The sequence below is a fragment of the Hyaena hyaena genome, unplaced genomic scaffold (assembly GCF_003009895.1).
Source record: "Hyaena hyaena isolate Hyena2069 unplaced genomic scaffold, ASM300989v1 scaffold_38, whole genome shotgun sequence".
NCBI lineage: Eukaryota > Metazoa > Chordata > Mammalia > Carnivora > Hyaenidae > Hyaena > Hyaena hyaena.
In genome coordinates, this window is record NW_024080670.1 from 3793363 (window position 1) to 3811267 (window position 17905).

The window sequence follows — 17905 nt, forward strand, 5'->3', positions numbered from 1 at the left end:
CCGGTGCCCGAGAACGCTCCACTCCGAAGCCCGGAGCGTTCAGCCCCCGGAATCCCGGCTCCACTGAGCGTCCGACGCCCCTGAGTCCGGATTCCCTGGCCACCCATGCGACCCTCGGAAACCTAGTCGCAGCCCCGCGGGGCGGGACCGACCGGCAGTGGCCCTAGCCGGGCTCCCCGGTTCCCGCCCCTCCTCCGCCCCACCCCCGGACGCCCTCTGGCGGGCCCACGCGGAACTTCTCAGACCTGCGCGGCGACTCCGGCTTGGGGGGCGGGGCGGGGGGCTGGGGTCCCCGGGACCCGGGCGCGCCATCCAGCTGCGTCCTGAGCGCGGCGTCTTGCACGCGGCGTCGTCCTCGCCTCCGCCGCCAGCGCCGGCGCTGCTCCGGCCCTTGAAGAGAGCAAAGCCCACTCTCAGGCTGAGTGTAGACCTAGGGGGCACCACAGAGCCCGCACCGTAACCCAGCCAGGTACAAAGCAGGAGGTATATATAGCCTCCCCTGGGGCAGAGCCGGGGGAGGGGGGTTCCTGAGGCCCCCGCTGAGATGGGAAGGGGGCTCCAGCTTCTCTTAGGAGAGGGCAGGAAAGGGAGGGGCCCAAAGGCACCAGCGGTGGGTTCCAGCTCAGTATCACTTTCCCTGAGCCTCTGGACCTCCTCTGGGTGGGTTTGCAAGGATTCCTTGAGGCACTGAACACACTCCAGGCTTCTCTCGGCATGGAGCCTGGCCGCAGGAAGAGCTGCCGGGGCTGAAAGACAGGACTGGAGAAGCAGCCAAGCTCCCCTTCCATTCACCTCCCACTCACCGTGAAGGCCTACTTTCCTATGGCCCCTTTGGGTCTCACTTCGGCCTCCTCCCAGGGTCAGGGAAGAGGGCTAAGCCCCTACGCACTCTCTGCTGGGGGAGGGGGGGGGATCAGCAAGGGATGGACTTGCCTGAAGATGGGGCAGTCTGTGGGGGCATGAACCCAGGAGGCCAGGTCTGCAGCCCCGATCCGAAGCTTCCACCAGACCCCCAGTCAAATCTTCTAGGGGGCTAGTGGCCCTGTAATGAAAGGTCTGAGGCCCCGTGGAAGAGTCCCTTCCCTCGCATGGTAGCCTCTGGCCAGAAGGCACTCCCAGCGCCAGAATGGGGGTTCGCTTTCTCAAGAGAAGCAGCGTGCCCCACCTCTCCCATCCTGGAGCCCTCCCAGAGCCTCTGCCCATCCTATTGGTCACAGGGGTTTCCAAATTCCTCTCTGGCCTCAACTCCTCCTCCTCCTCCCCCTCTGAATGCACTGACCCCTCCCATTGTCCCCTTCCTCTCTCCGCAGTCCATCCAGTGATCCAGCTGTCACAGCCTCGCTTGCTTGTGGGTTTCCCCTCACCCCTGCCTGGGAAAAACCCCTCCAACCATCTTGCTTTTTGGCATGTTGGGGCTACTGCAGACAGGACCTCCACTCCCCTCTGCACTGTGACCAGGCCCAACGGTCCGTTTCCCCTGTGCCCCTGTCCCCTCTCCTCAGTGGCACTTCACAGCCTCTGCTCCAGCGAGGCTCTCCCGGCTACTTTTTGGAGAAAAAGAGAAGCCCTCCCCTGGGAGCTCTCATTTCCAGCCTCCAAACTGTCCCCTGCCCCCAAGCCTGCCTCAGCTCTCACCGCCTGGCACCGCGGGAGGGACGCCCCCTCCGCAGGATGGAACGGCCCCTAAGCTCCAAATGCCCTTGTGCTTCCTGGAATCATCAGCCCCCCCTCTCTTCCGGGTGCTTCCTCTGACTTGAATCTCCCCCAGTTTAAAATAGGAACACTCCAAGCTGTTTGCCGGCCCCCAGCTGCAGCCTTCTCTCTCTCTCTCTCTCCCTCTCTCTCTCCCTCTAAACCTCTTGAACTAGGATCTGTGCTTTGCTCCAAGGCTTCCTTCCTCATCTCCGTTCAGCCAAACTGCTCCTGCCAAGACCAGAGTCCTGCCGGCCACTCCCCACAAAGGATATTATCTCCTCAACCAAGAAGAGGGTTCTCTTTAGCAGCTGACCATGCAGGCCACTCTGTCTTTCTGGAAAACCGACCTGTGTCTCCACTACCCATTTGGACCCAGATTCCATGTGTGTGTGTGTGTGTGTGTGTGTTTTAAGTTAAACTCTACACCCAGGGGTGGGGCTCAACCTTACGACCCTGAGATCAAGAGTCACATGCTCTGCCTACTGAGCCAGGCAGGTGCCCCAAGATTCCATCCACTCACAACAGAACCCCACCCTTTCCCCCCAACCTGCTCCCCCTCCAGCGACCTCCTCAATCTAGAGAATGGTACCTCCTCTGCCACCTGGTCCCCTCAAGCTGGAGAGCTGGGTGTCACTGATGACAGAGGTGTCCCTCTTTCAACCTCCTCCATCACCTCATCCTGGCAGGACCACCACCTCAACGTCCCCGGCACTTGGCCACCTCTTTTCTTCCGCACCGCTGCTCCCCGGCCCAACCCCCCCCCCCGCCCTGCGCGCTGGGCACCAGTCCTGCTCACCTGGCCCACAGCATCTCCCAGGGACCTGCCCCCCTACACTGTCTGCCTAGAAACCATTCCGCCCTCAGCCACTCTTTCTAAATTTCCGGGGTTAACACGCTTCAGGGACTGCGCATTGCCCACAGTATAGGGCTCAAACCCCTCACGGAGCAGTGAGACCCTGCATGGCCTGTGTGGCACGTCTCTAACTCCTCTGACCTCTCCTCTCCCCTAATCGCCTGCTCCAGCCAATTTGGACTATCTACAGCTTTCCTGAATACTCCAGGCTTTAGGACTGTCCCACATCCTTCCCCCGCCGCACCCTCCCCCCACCCCTGCCTATACTCCTATGGGCCCTCCCGTCTCAGCCTAAACTAACTTCCTCTGGAAAGCGTTCCCCGTGTCATGTCTGGGGCACTTACCCCGACATGGCATCCTAAGTAATCCCATTCATTCAGCAAGTATTTATGGAGCGCATACTATGTGCAGGTAGAAGTATAGGTTTTGGGGCACATAAGACAATCTCTGCTTCTAGGGCGCTCACATCCTGGTTGAGGGCACAGACAGGAAACAAACTAATAAACTAATAGGTATTTTCAAAGGACAGTAATGCTATGAACAAAATAAAACCAGAGGGATGGGGCGCCTGGATGGCTCAGTCGGTTAAGCATCCGACTTCAGCTCAGGTCATGATCTCACGGTTCGCGGGTTCGAGCCCCGCGTATGGCTCTGTGCTGACAGCCAGCTCAGAGCCTGGAGCCTGCTTCGGATTCTGTGTCTCCCTCTCTCTCTCTGACGCTCCCCTGCTCACACGCACGCTCTCTCTCAAAAATAAATAAACATTAAAAATTAAAAAAAAAAAAAAAAAAAAAAAAAAAAAAAAAAAAAAAAAAAAAAAAAAAAAAAAAAAAAAAAAAAAGGAAGACACTGGAGAGGGTAAGCCGAGAAGTAACCAAAGATCCTCTGGCTGCCACGCGGAGGGTGGGCCACGGGGGCGAGGATGGAAGCAGGAGCTGGCATTCAGGGAGAGAAGACAGTGGGCAGAGTGCAGACACAGTGTGGTGGCCGAGCCCCCAGCCTTGTGGGATTACATGTGGGAGACAGAGCGAGGGATCTGGGTGACCTGAGGGTTGCAGCCAGACTGGCTGGCAGGCTAGTTACTGAACGGGGAAGACCCGAGATGAAGCTGGTGGAGTGTGACTCGAGGTCTGTCTGGACCTTATTTTGAGCTGCCTTTTAGACTCCCAGGTGGGAAGGTCACATGCCAGGCCCTCCTGGCTGTGAGTTCTGAGGCAGGGACCCTTCTACCTCCTTTACCATTTTATCCCCAGCCCTAGAGCAGGGCTGGCCGGACCCAGGGTGGGCTCTCAGTAGCAAAATGATGGGTCACCGACTGAGATGGGCTGATCATGCACCTGTACTTCCACCTCCACTAATTTTTTTTGCCCCCAAATATAATAATAGGACATACTCCATAGAGGTAATAGTGGGCCAGAGTCACGGAAATGCTGAAGCAGTGGTTGTCGGAGCATAGTCCCTGGACCAGCCGGCATCACCCTCACTTGGAAATTGTTAGAAATGCAAATTCCGGCCCCTCCCCACACCTGTTGAGTCAGAAACTGTGCGAGCGGAGGTTAAACCCACAAGACTGCCAGGCAGTCTCCATGCAGGCTCAACTTTGAAGCTGCGCTTCTATGGGGCCTATGGCCTCATTCCCGGGGCCGTGTAGACTATATGCCTGGGGAAAAAGGACGGTTTGGGCCCTTCTGGCTGAATCGGTTCAGACCACCCTGGGGCCGACACCTAACTGGGCTCTGGGCTATGCCGACCCCACCTGGACTCCCAGTCTTCACGCCCATCCCTCAGACACTGTGGTTCCGGGCATAGCCGGGTGGTGGCGCCAGCGCCTTAGGCTTCAGTCTGGCTTTGGGAGCTAGAGACCTCAGAAGAATTGCCCCCCTCCCCTGCGCCTTCTTCCCTGCTGGGAGCCTCTGCTTCAAGGCCTATCCGCTGGCAAAGGCCTTGCAGGATGGCCTTCATCTGGGAGAGGGGCTGGCACACCCAAGGCAGGGGCCAGCCCCCTCTTCCCGCAGGTTAGGAAGGTGGGTTAGAGAAGCCCCCTTGGTCAGAAAGAAACTAGGGGTGTCTGGCCTGTGGCCTTGGGGGTCAGAAGCCCAGGCAGGTGGCTCTGATCCAGTGGACTCTGGTTATACCCACGTTAACCCTCTGCCTACCCTGCCCAACCTCATGTGAGGTCTCAGGTGCTTCTTCCCTGCCATTGGGTGGGGGCAGCCAGGAGGAACCCCAGATCCCAGACAGAGCCCCAAAGTTGGGCATCATCATAGCCTGGCAGCCAAGCAAGCTGGGAACAGGGGCCCATGGCAGAGAGGCTGCTTGGATGGAGCTCTTACCAGCTGCCAGCTTCACGTCTCCTGGGTTGGGGGCTCTCTGGGCCCCTGTCCTGCTTTGCGGCCAAGGGAGCCCAGCATCCTGGCCAGAGGAGGGGCTCCTGCCCTGCTTCTGGTCCTGGGTGCAGCTCGGTAGATAGGAGTCCAGGAGACCCACCTGTGCTCCTTCCTGGCTCCGGTTCCAAGCCCCATTCCAAGAAGACCCAGGGCTGAGCTGAGTGCAGGCTCGACCCCCATTGGCTCCCCTGGCCCTCATCTTTCCTCTTTGAGGGGAGCCCGAGACCCCCTTGCCCAGCTGGAGTCACTCTGCCCATTCTACATAGACCTAGCATACCTTGGCCTCTGCTCCAGGAGTCTGCCCACACCCTCTCCTCTCCAGGGGTCCCACCCAACGCCCACACCCACTCCGGAGAACCACCCTCTCCCTCTTGGCCATGCCCTCCTCTCCCAGGACCCCAGATGGGGAGCTATCCTCCTCTGAGGCTCTGCCTCCGTCCTCAGGAAGCTGGGGCGAGGCCAGCTGTTTTCCCCGGGCAGCCAGCTGTTTTGCCCATCAGGAAGGAGCCCTGGCTCCTCCGCGAAAATCATTGCTGTGGCTGGGGCTGCAGCGTGGCAGCCCCGCTGGGCCAGGGCCTGGGAGCTGTTAACTCCTCTGGGCCCAGCCAGCTCCTTTCTGCGTCCGCGACCCCAGCCCCCACCCCGTGGGAGTAGCCTGTGCCAGACTTCCAGAGACCCCCCAGAAGACCAAGCGTTGCTTTCCCCACCCCTCAACAGCTGCTAACCTGACATCCCCTCCCCTCAACGGAGCCTTGTCCTCAGGTGACCTCAGGTAAGGGGAAGTTTCAAAGGGACAAAGGTTAGCCCCATTCACAACAATAATAGTAGTAGTAATAATAATAATAGCTATCGTTAACTGCTATGTGCCAGGCCCTATGTTAAGTGCTTTAAATGCATTATCTAATTTAATTTTCTTTAAAAAAATTTTTTTGTTTAATGTTTTATTTATTTCTAAGAGAGAGAGAGAGACAGCGTGAGCAGGGGAGGGTCAGCGAGAGAGGGAGACAGACTCTAAAACAGGCTCCAGGCTCTGAGCTGGCAGTCAGCACAGAGCCCGATGCGGGGCTCGAACCCACGAACCGCAAGATCATGACCTAAGCGAAAGTCGGTCGCTTAACCGACTAAGCCACCCAGGCGCCCCTATCAAATTTAATTCTCACCACAGTCCTGTGAAGTCAGGAATGTTTTCAGTTTACAGATGAGGAAACTGAGGCATGGCAAGTCTAAGTTGCTTGCCCACGCCCAAGCGGAATTGAAGTTTGAAACTGGGCTGCCTCCCCTCTCTCCCCAGCCCTGGCGCTGTTGCTGTTGAAGTTTCCCTGAGCGCCTTGCCCGCCCCCACCCCCACCCCCACTTTCTTTTCCTGGTGGTCTGAGTATCTGGTAGAGCCATCTGTGAAATGGGATCATTAACAGGTAGCGCCATCTGTGAAATGGGGTCACTAACGGGTGGCGTCAACGCCGGCTCCCGGAGCCATGCCAGGCTCTGTGCTCAATACCTTCCAAGTATTCATTAGCAGATCATTCCTCTGGGTGGCTGCGGGTCAGCCTGGGCTAGAATCCCGGCTTTGCTGTTCCTGGCAGCCTGGCTTTGGGCAAGTGACTTTACATCTCAATATCAACTGTCCAAAGCTGCAAAATGGATGTAAGAACAATACTCTGAGTCTTTGATTTTGTTGTGCAAAGGACGGTGATAATGTAGGTGAGGTGGTTAGCCCAGCACCCAACACGGAGAGGGGTGGGAAATATCACCCCTTACTGTTGTGACTACTAACACGATCTGGAAGGATCTGGAAGGATCTGAGTGGCCCACCTAGCACCGTGCACCCCCGCACCCAGCAGGGAGCTGGCACATAAGAAGGCTCTGAACCCAGGTCTGCCAGAGAGACGCAACTTGCCCAAGATCCCAATTACTGGGGTCGAGCTGTGGGCCTCCCGCTCTTAACTCCTGCACCCCCGTGGCCTTCCCTCCTGTGGCCCGAACCTGGTCTGGTGGGAGGGGGAGAAGGGACAAGGGGACGGGGACAATCCCGGAGCTGAGACGGCCCAGAAGGTGACTGGGCCACGGCTGGGTGGGATCTCAGGGTCTGGGAACGACCCCTCAGGATGCAGTGACCCGTGCTCGCTCCCTTTGTCCTCTCCCCCTGCCCACCATGGGTCAGCTCCCTGGTCCCAGCCTAGACATCTGGAACTGGGGCAGACAAAGGACCGCGAGGAGGGACAATAACCTTCTGTCCATTTTCAGATGCCGGGCCGGGCCTGGCCAGGGCTGGGGGCCGGAGCCCCGGCGAGGCGGTGCCAGGCCCCCCGCGGGCAGCGGACAATGTTGGCAGTGATGGAGAGGAGGCATTTCAAAGCGTTTTGTTCCTACTGACCCCCTCCCCTCCACATCTCGCCCCAGCTCGGGGTGAGGCCCCAGCCCCACCCCCAGCCACCCAGGCCCCTGCTCCTGGCGGCTTGGGGACCGGCCACATTCTTGACCTCAGGGGAAAAGTTTAGACTCTTTGCGCCCTGGGCAACAATAACAGTGTCACAGAACTGATTTAGGGGGAGCACTTACCATCACAAAGCAGCAGACAAAGAGCCAGGGCTGAGAACGCGCCGGGCTTCTGTGCCTACTCCTCTAAGCACTGCTACTTCTCTGCGGGGCTCTGCCTGGGCCGGACTGGGTGCCAGGGCGCTGGACCCCCGGGCTCCCCGGAGGAGGGCTTGAGCTGGGGAGGGAGCGAAGGAGAAGTGATGGGGATTCCACTGTGGATCGAGGGGCCTGCGAGCTGCTTCTTGCTCTGCCACCAATTTGCCAGGTTACCCTCAGCAAGTCCTTCCCCGCTCTGCGCCTCAGTTTCCCCCTCTGTAACGAGGAGGCTAAACTCTAAGGCCCGAAGCATGAGGCTCTGATCTGGGAGCAGATGGATTTCCATGATGACAGTGGCGAGAATGAAGTGTTCACCCCTTCATTCTGGGCATTTCGCAGTCGGCGCCAGGCGCTGTGATCGCTAACCCCTCTCCGGGATCTCATCTTTTATTATTATTTTTTTTTAATGACAGAGACCACTCAGTGCCATCCCCTCTCTCCTGCTCTCCCAAAGGAAGAGAAAGACAATTATCAATGGCAAGTGGCAGATGCGGAAGCAACACCAAAGGCTGGTTTCCCATTGAGGAGGGAAGGCTGCCTCCTGCCTGTCTTGTGTTCTGGGGTTCTAGACATTCAGAGAAACTGCAATTGTCAGGGGCAGAGGATAGAAATGACCCCTGAAAACAGCATTTCTAATCCTCTTTGAGCGCTTGATCCTCAGCAACCTCACAAAACAGGTGCATCATTAACTCTGGCTTACGGCGGAGAGCTGATGCTCAGAGAGGCCGAGGCACTTGTCCAGGGCCACCCAGCTTGGAGTCTGTGGAGCTGAGACCCCGGGCAGGGCTGGCTCTCTTCTGATTACACTGCAGTGGGAAGAAGAGAGGCAATGAGGCAGCTGGTCCCCGGGGAGTTCTGGGTGGGAGGGCCTCTCCTCCCCGGCCAGAAGGCTATGAATAAATAAATGTCTGATTGCCCCCAGGGGGAACCCCACCCTTGGAGCAGGTGCTTTTAAAAAACGAGATTGATTCTTGTCTGTGAACAGAGGATGGCCTGGGCAGACACCCAGATGCAGGGGACTGGACGAAATGACCTCTAGTGGAGACCTCCTAGGAATTAGGAGCAGGATAGAACATTTAAGGGCCCCTGGCTCCAAAGCCAGGTTATGGGTTCGAATCCCCACTCTGATGTTTCCTGGTAGCGTGTTCATGGACAGGTGACTTCAACATTCTGTCCTCAGTTTTCCAACCTGTAAAAGCGAACTCACCTTGTAGGAGAGTGGTGACCATTCAGTGAGGTACATAGAAGGCCTTAGAACAGCGCCTGACTCAGTGAGGGCTGCCCGTGTCTATCCGGCAAGATCCCGGCAGCCAAGTCCCATAGCCAGGGCACCTCAAGGTGGGCACTGCTAGGGCCCTGTGGCAGTCAGTCAGCCGTTGACCTTGCTTTCCAGGGAGTGGTTGGATTTTGATTACAGCACGAGGGACTGTGGTTAGACACTTCGAGCAAAGGGGACCTGTTCTCCGGATCCCTAAGGCAAAGAGATCAACCATGGCATCCCAGGGGCGGTCAGAGGAGACTGTGGCAGGGGTGGCCCAGCCCTGGGCACGGTGCCCAGCCTGGGAGAGGACAGGAAGGGAAGGAGGCCCTGGCAGGTGCTGTCCACAGTCTGCCCCTCTCCACCCCTGAAATCCAGAGGGACCAAACTGTACTTGGAAAACAAAGGAGAGGTGGCCAAGCGCGGCATCTGGGGTACCACCAGCACTGTCCTCGGTGTGGTAAGGGAGCCTGGTAGGCTTGAGTTCCAGCTCTGCCAACCTGTGTCACCCAGGCTGAGTTGCTGCCCCTCTCTGAGCTCGTTCCAGAGTCTTTTAGAATCCAAAGTATTCAAAGGAGACCATCACTGGAGCCTCTGTGATTCCGTAAGTCTAATCAAAAGGCTGGCTTGGAGGCCAGAGCCCTCCTCCCCCGTCTCCAGCCCCTCCTCTCTCTCCTCATCTTCAGATTTCGCCTCCAGCCTCTTCGACCATCCTTCCCCGCAGCTCCCCTCACCCAAGTACCAGTGACACACGCATCACACACAGAGGGTGAGACAGCCTAGCGGAAAATGTCACAGATTCCCCGGGGGGGTGGGGGATGGTCCCAGCCTCCCCCTCACTCCCGTTCTGGCTATGGAGCCAGAGGAGAACTCACCTGGGCAGAGCATCTTGGGGTCCCCTCGGCCCCGGAGGCAGATGGCGCTGCTGGGGCCGTCTCTGGCACAAGGTGCCTTCCCCACCCAGTTCCTGCTGCTGCGAAGGGCTGGTCAAGCAGGCCTTCAGGTGCCAGCCCGCCCTGCCCCAGCACAGATTTTCCTGGCTTCTGCCGGACAGGAAGGGCACTGGCTGGGGGCTGGGCAGTGGGGCAGGGAAAGATTCAGATGAAGGTGTCTCGTAGAGGGCTTGTCCACAGCCCCCTAACCCACTTCCTTTCTGGATGCTGTGCGCCAGGGGTCCAGGAAGCCATGGGCTCTCAGGAGCAGGGGAGGGCTGATCCGGAGAGGCTGAGATGAACCCAGGCCCCTGCCCCATCCTATCCCCAACCCTCCCCCCCCCCCAAACAGGCCAGCAGGGCCCAGGCTGAGGTGTTTGCTTTTCCTGTCTCTACACTGACTCCATTCAGAGCAGACTTTCTCCACCCAAGGCCAGCAGCCAGCAAGCCTGGACACCAGGGAGAGAGATTACCACCCCCACCCTCCTTCCTTTGCACCCCCCAAATACCGTCTTCACTTCAGGGAAACGACAGCTTCCTAGTTTTCGAAGGGGGGCACTGCAGAAGTAGGGAAGATGGGGAAGAGAGGGCCCACCCCAAAGGAGAAGAGGAACAGAGCACTATGGAAGGGACTGGTAGAAGAACAGGGCTCCCAATGGAGGAGGCCTCAGGCAGAGGTGGGGCGGGAGCGGCACAATCCTGGGAGCTAAGGGGGACTGGCCCAGGAGGCAGGAAGAGCCTTTACAGGCTGAGCCAGAGCCTCAGGCCCAGCTCCGTGCCACCAAGACCCTTAAGCCCTGAGGCCGACCCTGAGGCTGGGAGCTCCAGACTCCCACCTGAAACCCTTGCCAGGCTGTGACCTGGTCTGGGGCCAGGGGAAGGAGGAGGGTGAAAAGTTTCCCCAAGTCAGAAGGCCACGGGGGAGGCATCTCAGGGGGTCTTGCTCTTTGCTCTCTCTGACTGTCACGTTGGTACATAAAGAGGGTAGAAAGGTCAGCTGTGGCCTTTCAGGTCTGTGGGAAAAACTCTGCCCACTTCCCTAATGCATATTTATTGGTGTGAGCCGCTGGGGTGGGAGGAAGCCCCCACCCCCGCCCACCTCCCGGCCGGCCAGGTTAGCACTAAAACGGGCTCCATGTCACCGAAATCCTACTCTTTGTCTCCAGATTGGCTCCAGAGTCCTCCCCCTTCCCTCCTCCCCTTGGCTCCCCCCACCCCCCTTTGGGGTTGCCAAGCAACTGTGGAAGGGTAGCTGAGATATTTTCTTTATTACAAGCAAAAGCAAGACAGCATCATGGCCCCAGGAGGGGAGCAGGGTGGGGGCTGGGGAGAGGGCGTCCTGTGCTCTGGGGGGACCTCACTACCTTGGTGCGCTCTGGGCTTGGGCAGTGGGGAGACTCAGAGCCCCAGAGAAAGTGGAGGGTGGAAGGGGGTGGTGGCAGTGATGGGGGTGGGTGGGTGCAGAGAGGCGGATCCTGTCCACATAAATGGTAAAAGAATCATGCCAAGGGGCCCAGGCGAGCCCTCACCTGTCACCCACCAGCTCTACATTGAGGCCAAATCACTTTCCTTCTCTGGGCCTGAGTTTCCTCCTCGATAAAATGGGGATACCAACATGTATTACTATCTCATTTAATGCTCACATCAACACAAAGAGACATTTATTTTTCCCATTTTTACTGGTTAGGAAACTGACACTCAGAGACAGGTAGTGACTTGCCAAGCACTTTTAGGTAAATGGCAGGTGAGAACTTCAGCCCCAACTCTTTTTTAACTAATTTATTATTATTTTTTTAGTTACACATTTAAAAAAATTTTTTAAACATTTTATTTATTTTTGAGAGACAGAGACAGAGCATGAGCGGGACAGGGGCAGAGAGAGAGGGAGACACAGAATCCAAAGCAGGCTCCTGCTGTCTCTGCTGACAGCTCAGAGCCTGACATGGGGCTTGAACCCACGAACTGCGAGATCATGACCTGAGCATCTGACCTTGATGCTCAACCGACTCAGCCACCCGGGTGCCCCTAAATTACACATTTTTAAAAAGCTTATGTGTATTTATTTTGAGAGAGAGAGTGCAAGTGGGGGAGGGGCAATGAAAGAGAGAGAGAGAGAGAGAGAGAATCCCAGACAAGCTCCACACTGTCAGCCCAGATCCTGATGCAGGGCTCTGACTCATGAACCCTGAGATCATGACCTTAGCTGAAATCAAGAGTCAGATGCTTAACCGGCTGAGTCACCCAGGAGCCCCTTTATTTTATTTTTCTAAGCCCCAGCATGGGGCTTGAACTCATGACCCCAAGACGAAGAGTTGCATGTTCTACCGACTGAGACAGCCAGGCGCCTCCTGCAAGTCTTTTTGCTGAAAAAAGTTTTTTTTATCCGAGTGCAGTTACACATTGTGACATTAGTTTCAGGTGTACAACACAGGGATTCAAGATCTCTATAGTTACTGCACCACCACAAGCACGGCCACCCTCTGTCACCATACAACTGCGCTATTACACTGTCATCAGCTATATTCCCTATGTTGTGCCTCGGATTCCTGTGACTTACTCATTCATAACTGGAAGCCCGTACCTTCCACGTCCCTTCACCCATTTTGCCCTTCCCCCATCCCTCTCTCCTCTGCAGCTTTTCTGAGATGTAATTCACACACCATGCAATCGCCCATTTACAATGGACAGTGAAGGGGCGCCTGTGAGGCTCAGTCAGTTAAGCATCCGACATTGGCTCAGGTCATGATCTCATGGCTCGGTTTGTTTGAGCCCCATATTGGGCTCTCAGCTGTCAGCCCAGAGCCTGCTTCGGATCCTCTGTTCTCTTCTCTCTTTGCCCCTCCCCCACTGGTTCTCTCCCTTTCTCTCGCTCTCTCAAAGTAAACTTTAAAAAAATTTAAAAATGAAATATACAATTTAATGGATTTTAGTGTGCTCACAGCGTGGTCATCACTACAATCCATTTTGAACATTTCATCACCCCAAAAGAACCCCTGTGGCCATTAGCCTTCTCTCCCCATTCTCTCTCAATTCCCCTCCTGCCAGTCCTAGGCATCCACTAGTCTGCTTTCTGTCTCTATAGATTTGCCTACTCTGGATTTTTCTGTAAATGAAATCAGGGGCGCCTGAGTGGCTCAGTCGGTTAAGTGTCCGACCTCAGCTCAGGTCATGATCTCGCAGTTCGTGGGTTTGAGCCCCACAGCGGGGCTCTGTGCTGACAGCTCAGAGCCTGGAGCCTGTTTCGGATTCTGTCTCCCTGTCTCTCTGTCCCTCCCTTGCTCGCTCTCTGTCTCTCTCTCTCTCTAAAATAAATAAACATTAACAAAAATTTAAATGGAATCAGATAATATGTCTCAGTCTTAACTCTTAACTTCCAAGTGGCTCCATCCTCACCGGGTACTGGGGTAACAGAGTATCAGGTATCATGGTGGCATGGTTAACAACGTGGGCTTTGCGATTACAGACTTGGGTCTAAATCCTGGCTCTGTCACTCAGTAGCTCTGTACCTGGGGGAAGTAGCTTCCTGTCTCTGGGCCTCAGGTTCCTGATTTGTAAAATGGGGGCCAAGTGATGGCATTCTTCTCAAAGCTGTAGTGATAATGAAAAGTGTTTAGGCCAGCACCAGTGCTTAATATATGATGGCTCTTGGGATGCCTGGGTGGCTCAATCGGTCGGGTTAAGCATCCGACTCTGGATTTCAGCTCAGGTCATGATCTTACCATTCAAGGCCCACATTGGGCTCCATACTGACAGTGCTGAGCCTGCTTGGGATTCTCTCCCCCTCTCTCTCTGCCCCTCCCCCGCTTGCACTTGTGTTTTCTCTGTCTCTCTCTCAAAATAAATAAATAAACTTAAAAAAGAAATTTAAAAAGGAGGCACCTGGGTAGCTCATTTGGTTAAGCATCCAACTCTTGGTTTTGGCTCAGGTCATGATCTCGTAGTCTGTGAGATCGAGCCCCACGTTGGGCTCTGTATTGACAGCACTGAGCTGCTTGGGATTCTCCGTTTCTCTCTCTCAGGATAAATAAATAAACTTTAAAAAATACGTATCTACATATATATGTATACATATATATATCATATCTATATATATGATGGCTATTAACTGGATTACAACAATCCATGTACCCACCTGTTTATCCCTTTACCCAGGCATTTAATAAAATCTAGCACCTTCTAAGACTCTGGCATTGTTCTAGGTGACGGGGATATAGCAATGAACAGGACATGATCCCTGGATAGGGCTCACATCCTAGTGGACAAATAAGACAGCCGGTCAAGGAAGAGGATTTCAGAGCGGTATGTGTGATGGAGACAAGTGGCTTTCATTTGGAACACTTCTCTGCCCTGTCATCTCCTGGAGAGGACATCTCTCTCTCTCTCTCTGCCTCTCTCTCTCTCTTTTAAAGTAAGCTCTACGCCCAATGTGGGGCTTGAACTCATGACCCTGAGATCAAGAGTTGGATGATCTACCGACTAGCCAGCCAGGAGCATCATCTTCTATAAACCGAAACACGCCATGCAAAGCAGAGAGGTTCTCAGGGTCCCCTCTGGGTGGGGACGGTGGCCTGGCTTTGTTATCTTCTGAGGACGGGTAAACGTCAGGTTGTCAGTTCATTTATGCAGGCAGGCCGCTTGGCTAGCACCGTGCCGGAACACTGGCTGCTCTTCCAGAACTCTCTGTACACGCAGGGCCTGGCCTGGGGAGGCACGCTGAGCAGTGGCAGGGCTCCTTCCTCGATCCCGGGCCCACCCTGAAACCAGGGTAGATAGCAGCCTTTGGGGACAGGACTCCAGGGTTGGAAATACTCTGCACAGAGGTGCCGCCTGACTGCCCTGTCGCCACAGCTGCCCCCTTAGGCGCGTGTCTGCCACGCTCCAGGGCCTGGCCCTGCTCCTGAAACGCACAGTCCACGCTGCAGCACGCATCCTCTGGTGGCCCTCCTTCAGTGAGCCCACCCACAGCAGCGTCTCCTGCTCTGCATCTAGATCCTCAGCCGATTGGCTACATTCGTACACTCAGGCAATCTACTCATTCCATCTCTCAGCCAAGTGTCCCTACATCTGTTTTTTTTTTTTTTATCCCTCTGTCAGTCCACCTATTCATTTAATCATTACTCCAATAAAGCATTCATTCCGTCATTCATTCAATAGACATTTACTGAGCATGTCCTTTGTGCTGGGCACAGTGTTCGGTGAAATGATAGTCCTGGGACATAGGCCATGCATACTTGGCAGTGTGGACAACTTTGTCACCTCCTTCTAAGTGCTCCTCTTAGTAAGGGAGAAGGCAGAGCGGAGGTTAGGAGCAGTTGAATGCATGTATAAGCCCAACATATATCTGTGTGTGTGTGTGTGTGTGTGTGTGTGTGTGTGTGTGAACGCGAGTGCATGTGCGTGTGTGTGTTAGAAGGGAATGATAAAATGTGGGTTTTTTTAAAAAAAGTTTATTTATTTTGAGAGAGAGAATATGTGTGTGCACGCGAGCCAGGGAGGAGCAGGAAAAGAGAGAGAAGTTTATTTATTTTGAGAGAGAGAATATGTGTGTGCACGCGAGCCAGGGAGGAGCAGGAAGAGAGAGAGAAGTTTATTTATTTTGAGAGAGAGAAAATGTGTGTGCACACAAGCCAGGGAGGAGCAGGAAGAGGGAGAATCCCAAGCAGATGCGGGAGCTCAGTCTCACAAACCTTGAGATCATGACGTGAGCCGAAATCAAGAGTCAGAAGCTCAACTCACTGAGCCACCCAGGTGCCCTGGCAGTGATAAAATCTCACTGCAGGAAAATGTAAGGGGTGTTTGGATCCTCCCAACACGACAGCCCTCTCTAGAGAGGCTGGACAGGCATAATGGCCCCATTTCACAAAGGCGATAACTCGAGTTCAGTCTATTGTAATTCACTTGCCCAAGATAATGCTGCCTCTTGCAGATCTCACATTCTCCCTGTTGGAATGAATCCTTCGTCTTCTACAATCTCCAAGGACTTTGCTAATACTTCAGTTAAAGAGTTTTCCTGTGGCCCTGCTCCTTTCACGGGGGGTGGGGGGTGGCTGGCTATTTGTGTGTCTGTCCCCTTTCCACCGGCTGGATACTTTTTTTTTTTTTTTTTTTTTTTTAGAGAAAGAGAGAGCAAGAGCGAGCAAGTGCAAGTAGGGGAGAGGCAGAGACAGAGAGAGTCCCAAGTAGGCTCTGTGCTGATTGCATGGAGTTCCATGTGGGGCTCGATCTCAAGAACCATAAGATAATGAATTGAGCCGAGATCAAGTGTTGATGCCTCTGGATGGATACTTCTCAAGAGGCAACGGGCAGATGGTTCATCCTTCTCTTTGCCCTCCCACCAGCCTCAGGCACAGAGCACACTTCAGATACTCACTAAATGGTATTCATCGCCAGGTGACCTGCCTGAGGTCACCTGCCTGTCAAGAACACGGTTTGGGACCCAGCTCTGCCATCCCTAATCCCAGGCCACCACCAGCTGCCACCTGCTAACCGGCAGTAGTAGCTCAATGGGTCTCCAGCCAATCTGCTTGCCCCATCGCCCGCCCCACCCCCATTCTCTACACAACAGCCCCAGCAAACCTTTAAAAATGTAAATCTGAACTTGTCAGACCTTCCAGGATCCCCACTGTGTTTAGGATAAAATCACAAATCCTCCCAATGTCCTACAGGGCCCGCAGGGTCAACCCCGCTTTATGGGGCACTTCCTCTTTCTCTCCGCGCTCCAGCCACGCTGGCCTTCTCCCCTTCCCACTCTCCCAGTTCTTTCTCGCTTGTTAGCCTTGGCCATGCCCTTCCCTCTGCCTGGAACAGTGCTCGCCTCAGCGGCCTGTCGCCTTCATCGAACTCCCCACTCCCCGGGGCCTAGGGTCTCCTCCCCTGCTGGTCTGCCTTTGGGGACACTGCCAGCCGCTGCTGAATCCCCGACCAGCACACAGTAGGCATTCCAGAAATATCTTTTCAATGGCTGGCGATAAGACCCTTCTTGACTCCTCAGTTTCCCTGAGGATGACGCCAACTGCCCCTTCTCTGCCCAGGACGGAAGGCTTTAAATAGCTCTGACATACCCGGAGGTGGAAAATGCTGATTAGATTGTCCACTGTGGCTTTCCGACCAGGCCTGGGAGCTCTCCGCTGGAGCAGAGACCTCTCTGGCCAGCTCCGTCAAGGTTATGTTCTGCCAGGCTGGGCCGGGGCCCGAACTGGATTTATAAGACACAGGTGGTCTCCTGGGTCTCGGCACTTTGCGTGTGCATGTCCGTCAGTCCCCTCGGGATCTCTGCAGAGTCAAGGCTGGAAGCGGCTCTGCACCGAGCTCCGCAGCCCTGGGTTCCTGCTGTGGCTCCGTCACCTGCCAGCGAGGTGCTAGGGACTTTGCCGCCGCCACTCTCAGTTTCTCCATCTGTGAAGTGGGGCTGCTAGCAGTACCTACTTTCCAGGTTGTTGTGAGGAGTCCACAGGCTACTACTACGTTAAAGGTGTTTAGTGTGTGGCACGAAAAGCATTTGTTGTGGCCATTATTATTGTTATTAGCAGATCTCATTGCCGGGAGCTGGGCAGCAGTGCTCCCTCTCTATGAAACCCTGACTTCAAGTGCTACTCCCCGAAGCCATATTTTTTTTTCAACTTTTGTAAGAAACTCCAGGAAGTTTATGCGATTCATGTTTAACCGACTGATGGATATTAATGGACATCCAATGATGGGGGGGGGCACTGTACGAGGCTCCAGAGGCATGAAGATTAGTAGGACCCACTCCTTGTCCCAGTGAGAACAGACAAACTGAAAATCACCATCCAGTGGGGGCATGGGGCGAAGTGGCCCACAGACTGGGGGAAAGGAGACGATTTGGGGGCGTAGACAGGGGTCCTCTGGGTGTCTGGGGAACGTAATGCTGGGGTGGATAGAGGAGGGCAGGATGTGTGGGTGGAATGGCCACACACTCCCCACCAGGATGTGAGATTCTCTGGGAAAGACAGGCTGAGCTCTTCGGGTGAGAAACTGGTACGTATTTCCCCAGCCGACTAAGAACCTTCTCTGCACCAGACCTGGCTGGGCTGGGGGTGGGGGGCACATCAGACCTAGACAGAGTCCTAGCCCTCCTGAACCGGTGGGCTCTCCAGTGACGGGACATGACAAGACAAGCATTAATAGT

At 55.2% G+C, this 17905-nt stretch overlaps 1 protein-coding gene and 1 non-coding gene across 2 annotated transcripts; both read right to left on the reverse strand.

The window, feature by feature from the left end:
• Window positions 1–163: 163 nt before the first annotated feature.
• On the reverse strand, window positions 164–5447 carry LOC120230125 (small nuclear ribonucleoprotein-associated protein B'-like). Its single transcript, XM_039229569.1, has 2 exons — window positions 4882–5447; window positions 164–390 (listed from the first exon to the last, which is right to left on the reverse strand). The coding sequence occupies exons 1-2, from the start codon at window positions 5132–5134 to the stop codon at window positions 164–166; spliced, it is 480 nt and encodes a 159-aa protein (XP_039085500.1). The 5' UTR covers window positions 5135–5447.
• Window positions 5448–7984: 2537 nt separating this feature from the next.
• LOC120230220 lies at window positions 7985–8199 on the reverse strand. Its single transcript, XR_005527947.1, has one exon. It is a non-coding gene; the product is annotated as a small nucleolar RNA U3 (small nucleolar RNA).
• Window positions 8200–17905: the final 9706 nt, after the last annotated feature.